This window comes from Bombina bombina, chromosome 6 (genome assembly GCF_027579735.1).
Source record: "Bombina bombina isolate aBomBom1 chromosome 6, aBomBom1.pri, whole genome shotgun sequence".
Lineage (NCBI taxonomy): Eukaryota > Metazoa > Chordata > Amphibia > Anura > Bombinatoridae > Bombina > Bombina bombina.
Window position 1 is genome coordinate 877,107,385 of NC_069504.1, and position 16,344 is coordinate 877,123,728.

A 16,344-nucleotide genomic window follows, 5' to 3' on the forward strand; every position below is an offset into this window, starting at 1 on the left:
TTACTGTCCCTTTTTAAATTGCCATTATAGTCGAAATATGACATGCTTTAATCTCCCGTAAAGGGATGAAACACACAGTGGAAGTGTTGCTTGGGACCTGTGGTGCATTACGGATAAGAGAAAGTAATTTATTTCTTAAAATGATGATGGTCCACAGTCCTCCATAACATATGGATATATTTCCTGCCACTAGGTCAAGAACCCATATCTGAGCTTAAAATCTCTCACCTCTCTGTTTTGTTCTTGGCCTCGTAGGAGTTGATTGTGAAAAGAGATGTTAACAGCTACTTGTTAGGGATTACATTTGGGAGCTCAGAGCAATGTGAGACCCAGAGTCCCTGGGAATTATCATTCACAGGGACATAGGAATACCCTGTTATGTGTACAGTATTTCACTAAGGAACTTCATCCATAACTACCCTCAAGTGTTGTAGGTCCTTAGCCTCCCCCTGAGGGACACAGATATTTCCTACTGCAATCCTCTGCGGTATCCGTACATGGACTGGATGGGTTCTCTACTGGATACTGCTGCATTGACATGCCTGGTAAGCCAGTGGAGGGCTGCTGTGTGTAAGGCAAGTGACTTTACACAGCACACACACAGCCCAGAGGCTATTTGTAGGTAGTCTGACACAGGTACAGCATAGCCAGGGGACTTAGCTTGCTCTACCTACCCTATTCTTATCGGGGACAAAGCCAGGTAACACCGTTGCCCTTCACAGCCTTCTGGCATCTCTGGGGAAATATTGATGGCCCTTTTTAGAAAATAGGTGCCTGGCCCTTTAAGAAAACCACTAACTGCAGTAAGCTGTTCAATACAGGAAACTCTGGTTAGGCAGGGAGCATGTTTTTATGAAGGAAATGTATTTGTTATGCTTGGTGCACAATATATATATATATATATATATGTGTGTGTATATGTGTGTGTGTGTGTGTGTATATATATATATATATATATATATATATATATATATATATATATATATATATATATATATATATATATATATATATATATATATATATATATATATGTGTATGTATGTGTGTATATGTATATATGTGTGTATATGTATATATGTATATGTGTATATATATATATATATATATATATATATATATATATATATATATATATAAACATTGTATTACACTCAGAATGGCTTTGCAGCCTTCTCTGAGGCTCTGGCATCTCTCCTGGTGGTAGCCCCGCCTCTAGGCTTTCCTATTCCTCAGGAGCTGTTACTAGGCAGAAAACCGCTCAGGAAATTATATGGCAGTAATTTCTTAAAATACTTAACAAGTAATTGATTTTTCTAAGCACTTCCCTTACAGGTAGCTGCCAGAGAGTTACTTGGGCTAGAGTCTGGAGCCTGGGAGCGTGTAGTGCAGTTTCACATTGTGTGCAGATCCTGCTAACTCTAAGGAGCAGCTATTACATCATATTGATGTAGTCAGGGCTTTGAAATTCCATCTCCAAGCTACTAAAGATTTCAGACAAACTTCTAGTTTTTGTTCACTACTCTGGGTCTCGTAAGGGGCAGAAAGCTAAGTTAGCGTTGGCCTCTTAGCTCAAATAAGAGATTCACAAGGCTTACTTGGTGGCGGGAAAGTCTCCTCCTTAGCGTATTACAGCTCTTTCTACAAGAGCAGTTGCAACATTGTGAGTTTTTAAAAATTATGCATCTTTGGAGCAGATTTGCAAACTGCAACATGGTCTTCTTTGCATACTTTTTCCAAATTTTGTCTCTTTGATGTTTTTGCTTCTTCAAACATCTTTTGGCAGGAAAGTCCTTCAGGCTGCATTGTGGTCTAAAAAGAACTTCCAGAAAAATTGTCCCTCCCTTTCCACAACATAGACCATCTGCTAGGCTATTAAAGTGAATGTAAATGGGGAAAGCTGGAGCGGCTGTCAAGTTTAAAAGATAAGTATTGTTTCACAAGTGAAATGTAAATTTTGATGAATTAAAGTGCCCCTGTTTTTAATCGATTTTTTTTTTTTTTTTATTATTTTTTTTTATTTTTTTAAAACAGGCACTTTTGCATCAAAATTTACATTCACTTTAATCCCATATGTTATGGAGGACTGTGGACCATCATTTTACAGAACAAAAAAAAAAAATATGCTTACCTGATAAATTCTTTTCTTTTGGAATGATGATGGTCCACAGGCCCCGCCCGTTTCAATGTTTGGGTGACCTTTTTAATGAAACCTCTACAGACCCTGCTTTTGTTTTTCCTACCTATATCTTGCCTATTCTCTACTCAGCCGGTGAGGTAGCTCAGTTGGTAAATGCCCTGACTACAAAAAAGCCTGTTTAAAAGATCCAAGGTCACAGGTTCAAATCCCGGCAGGGCTGACTCAGCCCTTCATCCTTCTAAGGTCGATAAAATGAGTACCATTAAATTCGGTAATAACTCTTACAATTCAGCTGCCGATTTGGTTAATTCTTAGAGCGAGCGCTGAAAAAGCACTTTGAGTCCCACTGGGAGACGGGCGCTATATAAATACTAGTTATTATTATACATTAAACTAGAGGGGGGTGGGAGTGATTTTAAGTTCTGATATGGGTTTTTGACCACCCCCTAGTGGCGGGAAATATGTCCCGTATGTTATTGAGGACTGTGGGCCATAATTCCGAAAGAAAAGAATATATCGGGTAAGCATCCTTTTTTTTTTTTTTTTTTTTTTTTTTCTATTACGGGCCTTTTAAGTGTCAGAAAATCACCTCCAGTTTTTTTGTGATAACTAGCTATATAGGACATATGGAAACACTGTGTGCAGTTGATGTGTTAAATTTGATAATACAAGTTTTAACTTTTAAACAAAGAACAGTTTTAATTTTGATTTTAATGTCTCTTTAATAAGTATCAACATACACTGAAATTGTGTCCTCTTTACAAAGGTTGCAGGATCTGGAGCATCAATATAAGAAAGAGAAGGAGGAAGCTGACCTCACGTTGGAACAGCAGAGACTTGTAAGCTCAAATTTCAGACTTTTAATTGAAACCATCTTCTTAAAGGGACAGTCTACTCCAAAAATGTTATTGGTTAAAAAGATAATCACTTTATTTCCCATTCACCAGTTTTGCATAACCAACATGGCTATATTAATATTTTTTTTTTTTTACCTCTGTGATTAACTTGTATCTTAGCCTCTTCTGACAGCCCCTTTTCACATGGCTAGTTATCTATTAACTTGCATTTTAGCCTGTTAGTGCTGTGTCCTGCACAACTCCACGGGAAAGAGCACAATGTGTTTTATATATATATATATATATATATATATATATATATACTGTATATATATATATATATATATATATATATATATATATATATATATACTGTATATATATATATATATATATATATATATATATATATATATATATATATATATATAGTACACATATATTATCAGTCTCTTGTAAAAAGAACAATAATACATTTAGCTACTAATCAGCAAGCGCTACCCAGATGCTTAACCAAAAATAGGCCTGCACCTAACCTTACATTCCTGCTTTTCAAATACAAATAACAATCCAAATTTATTAAGCTTCTGAGACCTTGCAGTTCAGGCTTGTAAGAGTGAGTCTCCAACCACAAGTTTAAGAAGCAGTCTTTGCTTCTTATCCAAGATGACAGAGATAAACAAACCAGATTGTTTCGGGTGATTGACAGGCCCTGCTCTTCTGCTGTCTTAAATTTTGCCAATTGGCGATTTCAAGTGGACAGGTTCTATGCTTGAGAACATGTTTGCCTGTAGCTTGATAAATCTTTCTGTTAGACATGTTTATATTAGTCGAGGTATAATGGTAAAAAAGGTCATCCTGCCCTCCAGGTGCTTGTGTTTTTGTATATTGCCACTACTGTCTGATTCATTTTGCATAACCACAACTTTGGTACCTTATGTTATTGTTTTTCAACTGTGGTTCTCAAGTACCCCCATCAGGCCAGGTTTTGGTTATAGCTGAACCAGTGCACAGGTGAAATAATTAGCTGATGGGTGAGAGCAGACTTAGTAACCAAGGTGTTACTGATCAGCTGATTACTTCACCTGTGCACTGGTTCAGCTATAATGAAAACCTGGCCTATTGGGGGTACTTGAGGACCGAGGTTGAGAAATCCCACCATTATAGCTAACAGTCATTCATTTAAAGTGATAAATTAAATCTATTTTCTATATCATTATAGATAAAATAGTTCTTTATAGCTACTTAACATATCAGCAGAACATTTTGCTAAGAAGCCGTAATGTAGGATATATAATTTCTTTTGGGGGTGGCAGCAAAATGTGTGTTCGACTGTGCTGCCAAAACTCCTAGCACCGGCCCTGCCTGGTGTCAGTATTAGAGATTAGGCAAGTGTTCAGATTGTTGAAAATATAGAGTGCTCTTGTTGGTTTATCACAGTAGTGCACAAGGGAACACAAGTTCCAACATACTATCGAAGCTCTCATCCCTTACTGGTCTCTAGTGTTACCCTTTTTAGTTTTAAGAGATGCAAACTTCAACAAAGAAGTCTAAGGCAAATTATGTGGATTACACACTATGGATATTGGTACACCAAAATAAGTTAATTTTTTCAGTTCCCAAGAACAGTTTCCTAGTAATATTAAATTCATAGAACATAGGGGTAGAGAAAGTTAGTGTGTAATGTCCCTTTTTAAATAAAATATATCATTATATAAATTTCAACAATGCTCTAACATAAATTCAGTACAGATAACTAAGAATTTCTGAAGTTACAATCATCTCTTTTCTTTGTCTTCTCTCCACTTGAACAGTATGGTGACTCAGACAGTGGGGATGACTCAGATAAGCGTTCCTGTGAGGAGAGCTGGCGTCTCATATCCTCTTTGCGGGAGAAGGTCCCTGCAGGTCGGGTTCAAAGTATTGTTCGCCGTTGCGGTCTCCCAAGCAGTGGCAAGCGGCGGGAGCCTATACGCGTCTACCAGATACCCCAGCGGAGACGACTTGCCAAAGATCCACGTTGGGCTACACTTGCAGATCTGAAGATGCAGGCGGTGAAAGAAATTTGCTATGAGGTGGCTCTTAATGACTTCAAACATAGCAGACAGGAGATTGAAGCTATGGCTGTCATCAAAATGAAGGAGTTGTGCCGCATTTACGGCAAACCTGATGGTAATGAGAAGGAGTGGTGGAAAGCAGTGGCCCGGGATGTCTGGGACACAGTAGGTGTGGGAGAAGATGATGGAAGTGGAAAAGGAGGAGGTGGGGTGCAGGATTTGAAGGCACATATTGACAAGCTGACCGACATCCTCCAAGAAGTAAAATTACAGAACAATATGAAGGATGAGGAAATTCGAGCGCTAAGGGATAGGATGATGAAGATGGAGCGTGTGATGCCTGTGACACAGGTAAGGTAACATTGGTTAGACTTGTGAGAAGAGAAATAGATAATACATTTGCCTCATTTCAACTAATTAAATGGACAAATAATAAAATTCTTATTTCCTTCCATAAGGCAGGGAGAGTCAACAACTTAATTTCTTACTGTTGGGATTACAACACCTGGGCACCAGGAGGAGGCAGACACCCCAGCCAAAGGCTTAAATATCCCTCCCACTTCCCCTATCCCTCAGTCATTCTTTGCCTTTAGACAGAATAGAAGGTGGCAGAGAAGTGTCAGAAGATTTGGATAGTCCTTTAATGGGTATGTTCCCTTCAAGAAAGGACTGGAGTTTTAAGTAATCATGTCAACGTCTCGGTAAAGAGTATTGATGAAAGTTAGTCTGGAGATGCAGGGAAAGTTTTTCTGCGAACCCATCCAGGCTGTCGCCTAACAGCTCCTGAGCAATCAGTGTTGACGAGTTTCACTGCTTGCTGTTACACATTTAAGTCCATGTCCGAAGCATAGCTGCAAGACTGTCGCACTTCAGAGGCTGTGCCTGTTCCACAGCATGGATCCTGGAGGGCAAGACCTTTTTAATATACACTTTTGCTATACAAGGTCACAGTGTGGCTCCTTTATGCCTCAATAGGATCAAGGGTTAATATCTCCTTCAGGGAGATTATTTGAACAGCTAGGGGTTATTTATAACTGCTTTAATGTGAGAGTTTTTTGGGCTCATAGACTGTGTGCTTCTGCCTTGGAACAAACAGGTTTTACTTTCGTATTTGGAGTGTTGCACAGCTCATAATAGCTTATCACCTTTTTCATAGCAAAAGATGTCCTGTCCTACGCACACCGTGCCCAGGTGCGGTGTTTTCATTTTTCCTACGATCCTACTGCAGACATCACTCCTAAGGAGAGCGTTTTCACTGTTAGCTGTCTGGGTCTAGGAGGTGGTGAGTGCCCCAGCCATTGGGATTATAAAGGTGCTGTTTTTTTTTTTGTTGTTTTTTTTTAAACGGTTTCTTTTTTGTATGTCCTTCTTGGCTATGGAGGACTCTACTACATTAGAAGGTTCAGCTCCTTCTGTACTGATTAATAATTCCTGTTTATATTGTGAGTAGGCCGTGGTTTGCCTGTCTGCTCAATTTCTATTACAAGATATGACAAGCCCACGGATTTCATCCTTATGGGATATCGACTCCTGGTCAGCAGGAGGAGGCAAAGAGCTCCACAGCAGGTCTGCATAAATAGCTCCTCCCTTCCCCCCCCAACCCAGTCATTCTCTTTGCCTGCGTTAGTGATAGGAATTGATCCAGGAGGGTCAATATATGACTACCTTGGACTTAAAGGATGCATTTCTTCATATTCCTATCCACAAAGATCATCACCAGTTCCTAAGGTTTGCCTTCCTGGACAAACATTTTCACTTTGTGGCTTTTCCTTTCGGGTTGGCCACGGCACCCAGGATCTTCACGAATGTTCTAGGGTCTTTGCTAGCGGTTCTCAGACTGTGGGGCATTTCAGTGGCGCCTTATCTAGACGATATTCTGACCCAGGCGTCGTCTTATCAACTAAGTCTCATACCGACATGGTTCTGTCCTTTCTAAGGACTCACGGGTGGAAGGTGAATCTAAAAAAAGATCATTAATTCCTCAGACAAGGGTTCCTTTCCTGGGAACTCTATTAGACTCTGTATCCATGAAAATCTTCTTGACATGCCGTATGTCCAATCCTCGGCAATCAGTGGCTCAGTAACGCCAGTCTTCTAGGATGGGGTGTGGTCTGGAATTCCCTGAAGGCTCAGGGTGTGTGGACTCGATCGGAGTCTCTACTTCCAATATTCTGGAACTGAGAGCAATATTCGATGCGCTTCAGGCTTGGCCTCAGTTGGCTTCGACCAAATTCATCCGATTTCAGTCGGACAACATCACGACTGTGGCTTACATCAATCATCAGGGAGGAACAAGGAGTTCCTTAGCGACGACAGAAGTTTCCAAGATAATTCGGTGGGCGGAGGCTCACTCTTGTTATCTGTCAGCAATCTACATCCCAGTAGTGGACAACTGGGAGGCGGATTTTTTGAGCAGACAGACGTTTCATCCGGGGGAATGGGAACTCCATCCGGAGGACTTTGCCAACCTGATTCTCAGGTGGGGCCGACCGGAATTGGATCTGATGGCGTCTCGTCAGAATGCCAAGCGCCCAAAATATGGATCCCGGTCCAGGGATCCTCAGGCCGAACTGATAGAGACCTTGGCAGTGCCTTGGTCGTTCAACCTAGCTTATGTGTTTCCACTGTTTGCTCTCATTCCCGGGTGATTGCACGGATCAAACAGGGGAAGGTTTCAGTGATTCTAATCGTTCCTGTGTGGCCTCGCAGGACTTGGTATGCCGATCTGGTGGACATGTCCTCTCTGCCACCATGGAAGCTTCCATTGAGGCAGGACCTTCTCATTCAGGGACCCTTCCATCATCCAAATCTAATTTCTCTGCAGCTGACTGCTTGGAGATTGAACGCTTGATTTTATCTAAGTGGGGGTTCTCTGATGCGGTCATTGGTACCTTGATCCAGACTCGTAAGCCTGTTACTAGAAAGATTTACCATAAGATATGGCGTAAATATCTTATTGGTGCGAATCCAAGGGCTACTCATGGAGTAGGGTTAGGATTCCCAGGATTTTATATTTTCTCCAAGAAGGATTGGAGAAAGGGTTGTCAGCAAATTCCTTAAAGGGACAGATTTCTGCTTTGTCTATTTTGCTACACAAGCGTCCGGCAGATGTTCCAGATGTTCAATCTTTTTGTCAGCCCTGACTAGAATCCGGGCTGTGTTTAGACCAATTGCTACTCCTTGGAGTTTGAATTTAGTTCTTAATGTTCTTCAAGGGGTTCCGTTTGAACCTATGCATTCCATAGAGATTAAGTTATTATCTTGGAAAGTTTTATTTTTGGTTGCTATTTCTTCTGCTTGCAGAGTTTCTGAGCTTTCAGCATTACAATGTGATTCTCCTGATCTTATTTTCCATTTTGATAAGGTGGTGTTACGTACCAAACCTGTTTTTTTTTTTTTTCCTAAGGTTGTTTCTAACAAGAATATTAATCAGGAAATTGTTGTTCCTTCATTATGTCCTAACCCTTCTTCTAAGATGGAGCGCCTGTTACATAATTTGGAAGTAGTCCGTGCCTTAAAGTTTTACTTGCAGGCGACTAAGGATTTTCGTCAAAGATTTTCATTATTTGTTGTTTTTGCTGGGAAACGTAAGGGTCAGAAAGCTACGACTACCTCTTTCTTTTTGGCTGAAGAGTATCATCCGTGTTGCTTATGAGACTGCTGGACAGCGGCCTCCAGAACGAATTACGGCTCATTCTACTAGGGCTGTGGTTTCCTCATGGGCATTTAAAAACTATGCTTCTGTTGAACAGATTTGCAAGGCTGCAACTTGGTCGTCTATTCACACTTTTTACAAATTTTACAAATTTGATACTTTTGCCTTGTCTGAGGCTGTTTTTGGGAGAAAGGTTCTTCAAGCAGTGGTGCCTTCTGTTTAGGCTCCTGTCTTGTCCCTCCCTTTCATCCGTGTCCTATAGCTTTGGTATTGTATCCCATAAGTAAGGATGAAATCCGTGGACTCGTCATATCTTGTAAAAGAAAAGGAAATTTATGCTTACCTGTTAAATTTTTTTTTTTTTTTAAATTCTTTTTTTATTAAGGACACAAGAAAAAGGACAAATATGGTCACAATTTTACATCAAAGACGGCATACTCATTAGTAAATGAACATTTGTACAATTAAGTACAGGTGGGCACATTGTCAGATATTGCCATGGAGCATTCTCTCATGTCCCATTTTTTGGTTTCCAGTTACAAATGAACAGGAACATATGTGTTTACAGTGTTACATCAAAACAGCGTTATCCAGTGTAAGTGAACAATTGTACAGTTAAGTATAGGTAGGTATAGTAACAGATAATACCATATAGCAATCTCTCATGTCCCAGTTCTTGATTTACAGTTATTCTTTCTTATCCTTTAATTGGTAATAACTTGTTTTAACTTTCCCTCTCCCATCCCCCCCCCACTCCCCCCTCCCAAGATTCAAACATCACCTAACTACATTTAAACTCACTAACCATATGATGCCGAATCCATCATCTTATAATATTAAAACTGCTCTAGATCATTCTTTGTGGTACATAGAGAAAGGAAGAGAAGCAAAAAAAAAAAAAAAAAAAAAAAAAAAAGAGAAAAATAAATCTCTCCAGCTCCCTAGATAGAGATGTTTTCTCTCTCCTCCTCCCCACCCCCTCTCATCTGTTGCAGGAATCTCCATTCTCCCCTCAGAGAGGCTGTCAGCATGTATTCAGTATGGGCAAAGGGGAGCAATAATTGTTTTTGTGAGTCCATAGTTAGGGTTTCAATATATTTCCGCCATTTAGTTATAAAGTGTCTGAGTCGTCTGTCGGTGTCCATCTTAGTGTCTAGCTGTTCGGTAATCAGTTGTTTGTGTATGCTGTGTTTAAATGCACTAAAGGTAGGAGCAGCATTCTCGGTCCAGACCCCAAGAATAGTCTTTCTGGCTATTAAAATTATGGTAGTTAGTATTGGGATGTGCCTAGCGTCCTGTTCCTCCCAATCCAAGAAGCAGATTTGCTCCACTTCTAACTTGACCCTGATTTTGATAATGTTTGTGATCCAGTGAGTTATCCTACCCCAGAACTGTCTAACTCGTGGGCAGGCATAGAAGTAATGAAGAAAATCTGGGTCGTTAATCCCGCACTTACTGCACTTATTTACCACCCCAAGCTTCCATTTAGCTAGTCTTCGTGGGATAATGTAATCTTTATGCAGCATTCTGATCTGGGATTCTCTCAGTGTCAAGGATAGTGTTGCCCTTTTAACGTTCTCTATACTGTGTTGAATTAGTTCTGACATATTTTCCCTATCTAATTGTCCCCTCCATTTGTTTTCTAATAGTGTTAAATGCTTAGATTCAACCTGGTTCAGCAGTGTTTTATATATCCCCGAAATAGAAAAGTTTCCAAGCTTGAAAGAGGAGACCGACGCGTTAAATACGTGCGGTTCCCAGAATTGTGGTTCTTCCCTAATTAGTTGACCGATATAATGCCTCAACTGGAGATAGGCATAAAAGTGGGTCCGAGGTAGCCCATATTGAGTCTGCAGCTCCTCAAAAGACCTGACACATTTTCTAGGGATGTCTAAAGCATCCCCCACCGAACATAAACCCTTAGCTTCCCAAATGGTAAACGGGTAGGTATCCATTCCGGGGGGGAAACAAGTGTTATTTTTCAACGGGGTTAGTCTGGGGGACACGTGCCATCGGCCAGTGTGACCCAGGGCTAGACGCCATGCTCTCAATACATCCCCATATAGAAGGCTATCTCTGACATCCATAGGGATGTCATTAAGTGGGGCGTATGGCAGGAATGAGGGATCAAATCCCCCCAAAGCATTTCTCTCTAGTTCATACGTGTAAAAGTGTTCTGTTTTTAGTTGCCAGTCCAGCATGAGACGGCTTAGTGTTGCCCAGTTGTATAGCTTCAGGTCGGGAAGACCCAGTCCACCAGAGGAGGGTCGTGCATATAATTTCATGAGAGCTATCCTAGGTTTGCCTCCCTTCCATAGAAACTTAGATAAAGCCTTTGTGTATGTCGCTAGATCTTTTTTTGTAATCAAAAAAGGTAGCATCAAGAGAGGATACAGGATCCGTGGTAAGATAACCATTTTTACCAAGTTGATTCGTCCTGTGAGGGAGATCGGTAGGTTTCTCCACCCTTCCAAGGTTTGGGCCAGTTCCTGACACACCTGTGTGACGTTATTATGGTATAAGACTTGTCTGTTGGTGGACAATTGAATGCCCAAGTAAATCAAAGTGTCTTTAGCTTCCTGAAACGGATAGGAGTCCGTCTGTGCCTTACGCTTCCGAAGCCACAGGATTTCCGATTTCGTTTTATTTATCCTGTATCCTGAAAAGGACCCAAAGGTCTCAATTGTCGCCAGGATTTTTGGGATGTGCTTTGCTGGGTGCTCCACAAAGAGGAGCATGTCATCCGCATATAATGCTAGATGCATTTTCTCATTTCCCAGCTTCATACCTGGATATACCTTGCGTAATTTAACAGCCAACGGCTCTAAGGCCAGGTTAAAAAGGAGGGGGGACAAGGGACACCCTTGACGGGTGCCCCTTTGTAAGGTAATACGCGGTGAAAACAAGCCATTAGCCATGATGGAGATCCATGGGGCCTTGTAGATGTTGTTGACATATTGGAGAAAGGGTCCCGAGAAGCCAAAGCGTCGCATTACATCCAGCAAGTGGCTCCACTCCACCCTATCGAAGGCCTTCTCCGCATCAAGGGATAGCAGGAAGGCCTCCGGTTTATCTAGTGCTGTGGGAAGTTCCGAGTCTCTTTCATAATGCGCTATGGCATGCAATACCCTTCGCACATTAGTCACGGACGTTCTGCGGCACATAAATCCGGTCTGGTCCGAGTGAATAATGTCGGTCAAGATTACTTTCAGCCTGTCAGCCAGGATCTTCATCAGTATCTTGTAATCCGAATTGAGTAGGGAGATGGGACGATAGGACTCAGGGAGCCCCGGGTCCTTCCCAGGCTTCGGAATCAGTGACACATGCGCCATTGTAAATGTCTGAGAAGGAGGCGTCAGTTCTGTATAATATAGATTGTACAAAGTAGTCAAGGTCGGTGTAATCTGGGTCTTCAGCATTTTGAAGAACTCAGCAGGGAGGCCGTCGGGGCCTGCTGCCTTCCCGTTGGACATGGAGGCTATAGATTTTAAAATTTCCTCAGGAGAGATAGGTGAGTTGAGGGCCGCCACCTGTTCTTCCTTGAGTTGTGGGAGATCAAGATCTCTCCAAAAGGATGTTACAACCTCCTGGGGAGGTTTCGTTTGGCTAGCATATAGGGTGGTATAGTAGTCCGCCAAGGCCGCCACTATGGACTCTGGGGTCTTATGCGTCTTGTTGCGGTGGATGATCGCCGCAATAGGCCGACGGGCAGTCCGCTTTTTAATCAGTGAGGCCAATAGCCTACCCGATCTGTTTCCCTCTCTATAATACTTCGCCTGGGTTCTGAGAAGTTGTGTGACCGCTTGGTGACCCAAGAACACATCCAGCTCTCCTTTGCTCTCAAGGTACTTGTCCCTCAGGACTTGACATGGGTTGCCACAGTAGGCCTGATAAGCTTCTGTTAAGGCCTCTTGTAGTTTTTGCAACTTGGTTTGGGTTTTTCTCCGTAGGGCGGCTACATAAGAGATAATGTCACCCGTTAAAACCGCCTTCGCCGTATTCCAAAACAATTCTGGATTATCACGGTGAGCTTGGTTGTCTGTATAGAAGTCGTTCCATGCATGTGTTAGATGCTTGGAAAAAGCGTCAGAGGTGTAAAGGAAGCCTGGGAATCTAAGCGTCTGCTTATTTGCAATCACGGTGCCGACCGCGAGGATAAGTTCAACTGGGGCATGGTCAGAGACCACCACGTTGTGGATTTTGGTTTTAGTAATCCTTGGAATCATGCTAGAGGATGTCATAAATAAATCTATGCGCGACAGTGTTGGGGTAGCTCTAGAGATACATGTAAAATCTCTACTTTCCGCATTCCTTAACCTCCAAACATCCACCAGCTGTAAGGAGTTAGAGATTCTAGAGAAGATTTTGCGTTCAAAAGTGCCATTGCACCCCGACCGACGCCCCTCCGCTATACGTTCCGGATCTCTCATTCTATCGCAGACGGGGTTTGGAGCTAAATTAAAGTCGCCTCCGAGGATAATCTCGGAGCCCGTGAAAGGCATAAGTGTTTGTATAAGTCGTGTCCAGAAGGCTGTAGACTTACAGTTTGGGGCGTATATGTTGCATATTACTAGCACCTTCTGATTTATTCTAACCTTAACTACTAGAAATCTGCCCTCCTTGTCCTTAAGTGTGTGCAAGATTTCAAAGTTCCCTCTCTTCCCAAACAGTATAGCGATGCCCCTACTCGAATTAGTGTAAGAGATATGTTTCACTTCCCCCACCCAATCCCTCTTCAGTTTCTCATGTTCTGCCTCAGATAGGTGTGTCTCCTGTAGTAGTGCAATGTCAGTTCCTAAGCGTCTTAAATTTGTCAGTATAGTGCTTCTCTTAGCGGGAGAGTTAATCCCCCCTACATTCCAAGATATAAATCTTACCGCCATCTATGTGATGTCATGTGAGTTCGAATCGCACCAGTGCCCTGTGAGGGAGGAGGAGAGACAAGAAGAAAAAGAAAAAAAAAAAAAAACACTTCTCACCTTCCCACTTGTATCCACAATTGGTTCACACACATTGTGCAGTATCCGAGACCTAAGCACGCCTGTCATCTGCAGCTCTGAAAGGAAACCTGACAGATTACAAAGCATTCTAGAATGGAGTTTGCTTTCTACATCTTCTTTGTAACGAACATTTAAACTAATGCACACTGGATACGCCACATCCAGATATAGAGCCAGTGATCCATTCCTGAGAGAAAGTATTAATATTTTGGCTGCATCATTTAAAAAGAGTAGCATATACCAATAGGTCCTACAAACAACAGTGAGCATACAGGGTGTGTGAGAGTGCTTACTTAAACTAAGTATTATATTGCGTATAGCCAGTGCAACATAGGAAAGTATAACATAACGAGTCAAACTGCTTTCCCTGTTAAACATAGATATTAAACACATTGATATAACAGTAAAATATAGCGGTTAGGGATAAAGTTAACCCTTACCCCTGGTATAAAATACACATTTACCATCCTCCCTCCCCCCCACCTCTCACCCTGGGTCAGAGCGGGATGATCTGGGTGAGTCTGCACCCTCCCTGTCTCCCACACTATTTAGATACACATTGGCCTCTTGTGGGGTATCAAAAAATTTGGGGCCGGAGGGGGTCAGAAGCTTCAGTCTAGCGGGGTAAAGGAGGTACACTTTTCTCCCTTTTCTATTTAATTCAGAACATATTGGGGAGAACTCTTTACGCTTTCTCATTAATTCAGCAGAAAAGTCTTGAAAAATTAGTAGCTTAGAGCCATCAAACAAAACAGGGGAAGCTTTCCTAAAGGCTCGCAGCATCTCCACTTTAAGCTGAAAGTGTAGCAACCTGATCATAACCTGTCTGGGTTGAGTATTACCCCTATCAGTTTGTCTCTCTGGACCTATTCTATGCGCCCTTTCTACGCTGCCTTTGAACACAGCCGGTGTTATTTTTAAGAGCCTAGGTAGGGTCTCCTCTATGAAGCAGATAAGATCTTTGGGTTTCACACTCTCTGGGATACCTAATATGCGCAAATTATTGCGGCGAGACCTGTTTTCCAGGTCTTCTAACCTTTGATGCAGATTAATGTTTTGCTTCAGTAGGGCATCTAGCTGTGTGTCGTGTGTTACTGAGGTATCCTCTAGCCCTGACACCCTGTCCTGTATTTCGGTGAATCTGACAGAGAACTGCTTCATCTCTCCGGTCAGATGGTCCAGACCCCTCTGGAGGTTTTCCATTTTTGGGAGAAAGATAGAGGAGAGCTGCTGAACCACTGCATGGGTGTCTATGGAATTTGCAGCAATTTCCTGCCCTCCAGGGGTTGTTTCCTTCAGGTGGTCAGCAGCTCCCCTGTTCTTGTTTCCACTTTTATTTTTGCCTGACATTTTTCCCCCAGATAGGAATCTATCCATGTACCAATGCAGTGTGATCTAATGGCTTTTCAATGAGCAAATAGCAAAAACAGAGCATACACCTGCAAAAAAAAAGTAAGAAGAGCAAAACACTGTGTAGATAGACAAAACCATAAAGAAACAAAACATATAAGCCCCACTCAGTGTCCTGCAAAGTATAGGTTTCAGTGCGTTCTGATGTTCCAGGAGGGCCCAAAATCAGAAGTTATTCTCCTATGTGTTATGTCCAAAGTCACAGCCTGAATAATTAAGGCTAGCAAAGTGATTACCCAAGGTTGTGAAGAAGGTGGCTAATTTTTCAGTCCCGGTGTATGGGTTTCACTTAGAGTTGTAGAGGGTAAGCCTTTCCCTCACATCCAGACTGTGGCCCTGTCTATCAGAGGCAATCCAAGAGTCTAGCCCCCACACCACTCGCTATTTGGATAGTATTCCCCTCTATCAGATATGAGAAAGAACAGTGTATCTGGCCCGGTGTTGTACAGGCTGGGGCAGTTTAAACAAAATGGTGAGTCCTCCAGCTAAGGGGATGTTATGATTCTGGTGATGGGGTGTTCTAGCCCTTGACAGAGATGTGCCTTAGGGAAACACACTGCAGGCCTATGCTGGGGCGGGTGTAAAGTACTTTACCCTGTCGTCGTTCCGTCTCAAGTGGTGAGCTGCTTCTCTTTGTTCCAGATGCTGTCCGGAGGCAAGTAGGGGATCAGCCAGTTGTGCAGCCGTGCATGGATGTCTGTTCCTGTCCGTAGTTTGAGAACTGAGGCAGTCGGCTATGCGTGGGGTTAAGATGGCGCATGGAGTTTTTCGCGCCAAATGAGGGTCGCTGCTGCAGAAAGAGTGAGCCTGCTCATATAATGCGATAGCCTCTCTCTCCACTTCTCTGCCCCCCTCAGGTCCCTACCGGCAGGTGGGTGCAGTCGTTATCTCACCCGGGTTCCGTCTCTCCTCCGCCTTTCAGTTAACCCCTGTATGAAGCATAGGCATGCGTGGGGTAGGGGGCCGGTCCCGTCACCGCTGTGATACCGGGTTGTTGCTCCGGGGGAAAAGGTGCTGCCCAGCTCTCCAGCTCTCTTCGGGTTATAGCAGGCTCCTCATCCAGGTACTGCCTTCGTGCCAAAGTGCGGTATTGCTGGGTATGTATTTACAGATGCACCTTATGTGCTGTTTGACTTGCGGCGGGGGTCTGTGGTGTTAGACCAGTGCTGAGGGTGCCGGATACCCCACGTATCAAGGCCAAAGTGCACCTGGGCTCCTAGGAGGGTATTATTCTGTTAGGGCAGGT

At 42.6% G+C, this 16,344-nt stretch overlaps 1 protein-coding gene across 2 annotated transcripts in view; it reads left to right on the forward strand.

Annotated features, from left to right (window-relative positions):
- Positions 1 to 16,344, forward strand: part of KIF1C (kinesin family member 1C) — a 154,860-nt gene that overhangs the window by 100,396 nt on the left and 38,120 nt on the right. For both annotated transcript variants that reach the window (XM_053718354.1, XM_053718352.1), the window contains 2 exons: positions 2,907 to 2,979; positions 4,791 to 5,384. In XM_053718354.1, the coding sequence (XP_053574329.1) occupies positions 2,907 to 2,979; positions 4,791 to 5,384 (667 nt within the window). The remainder of the gene's footprint in view (positions 1 to 2,906; positions 2,980 to 4,790; positions 5,385 to 16,344) is intronic.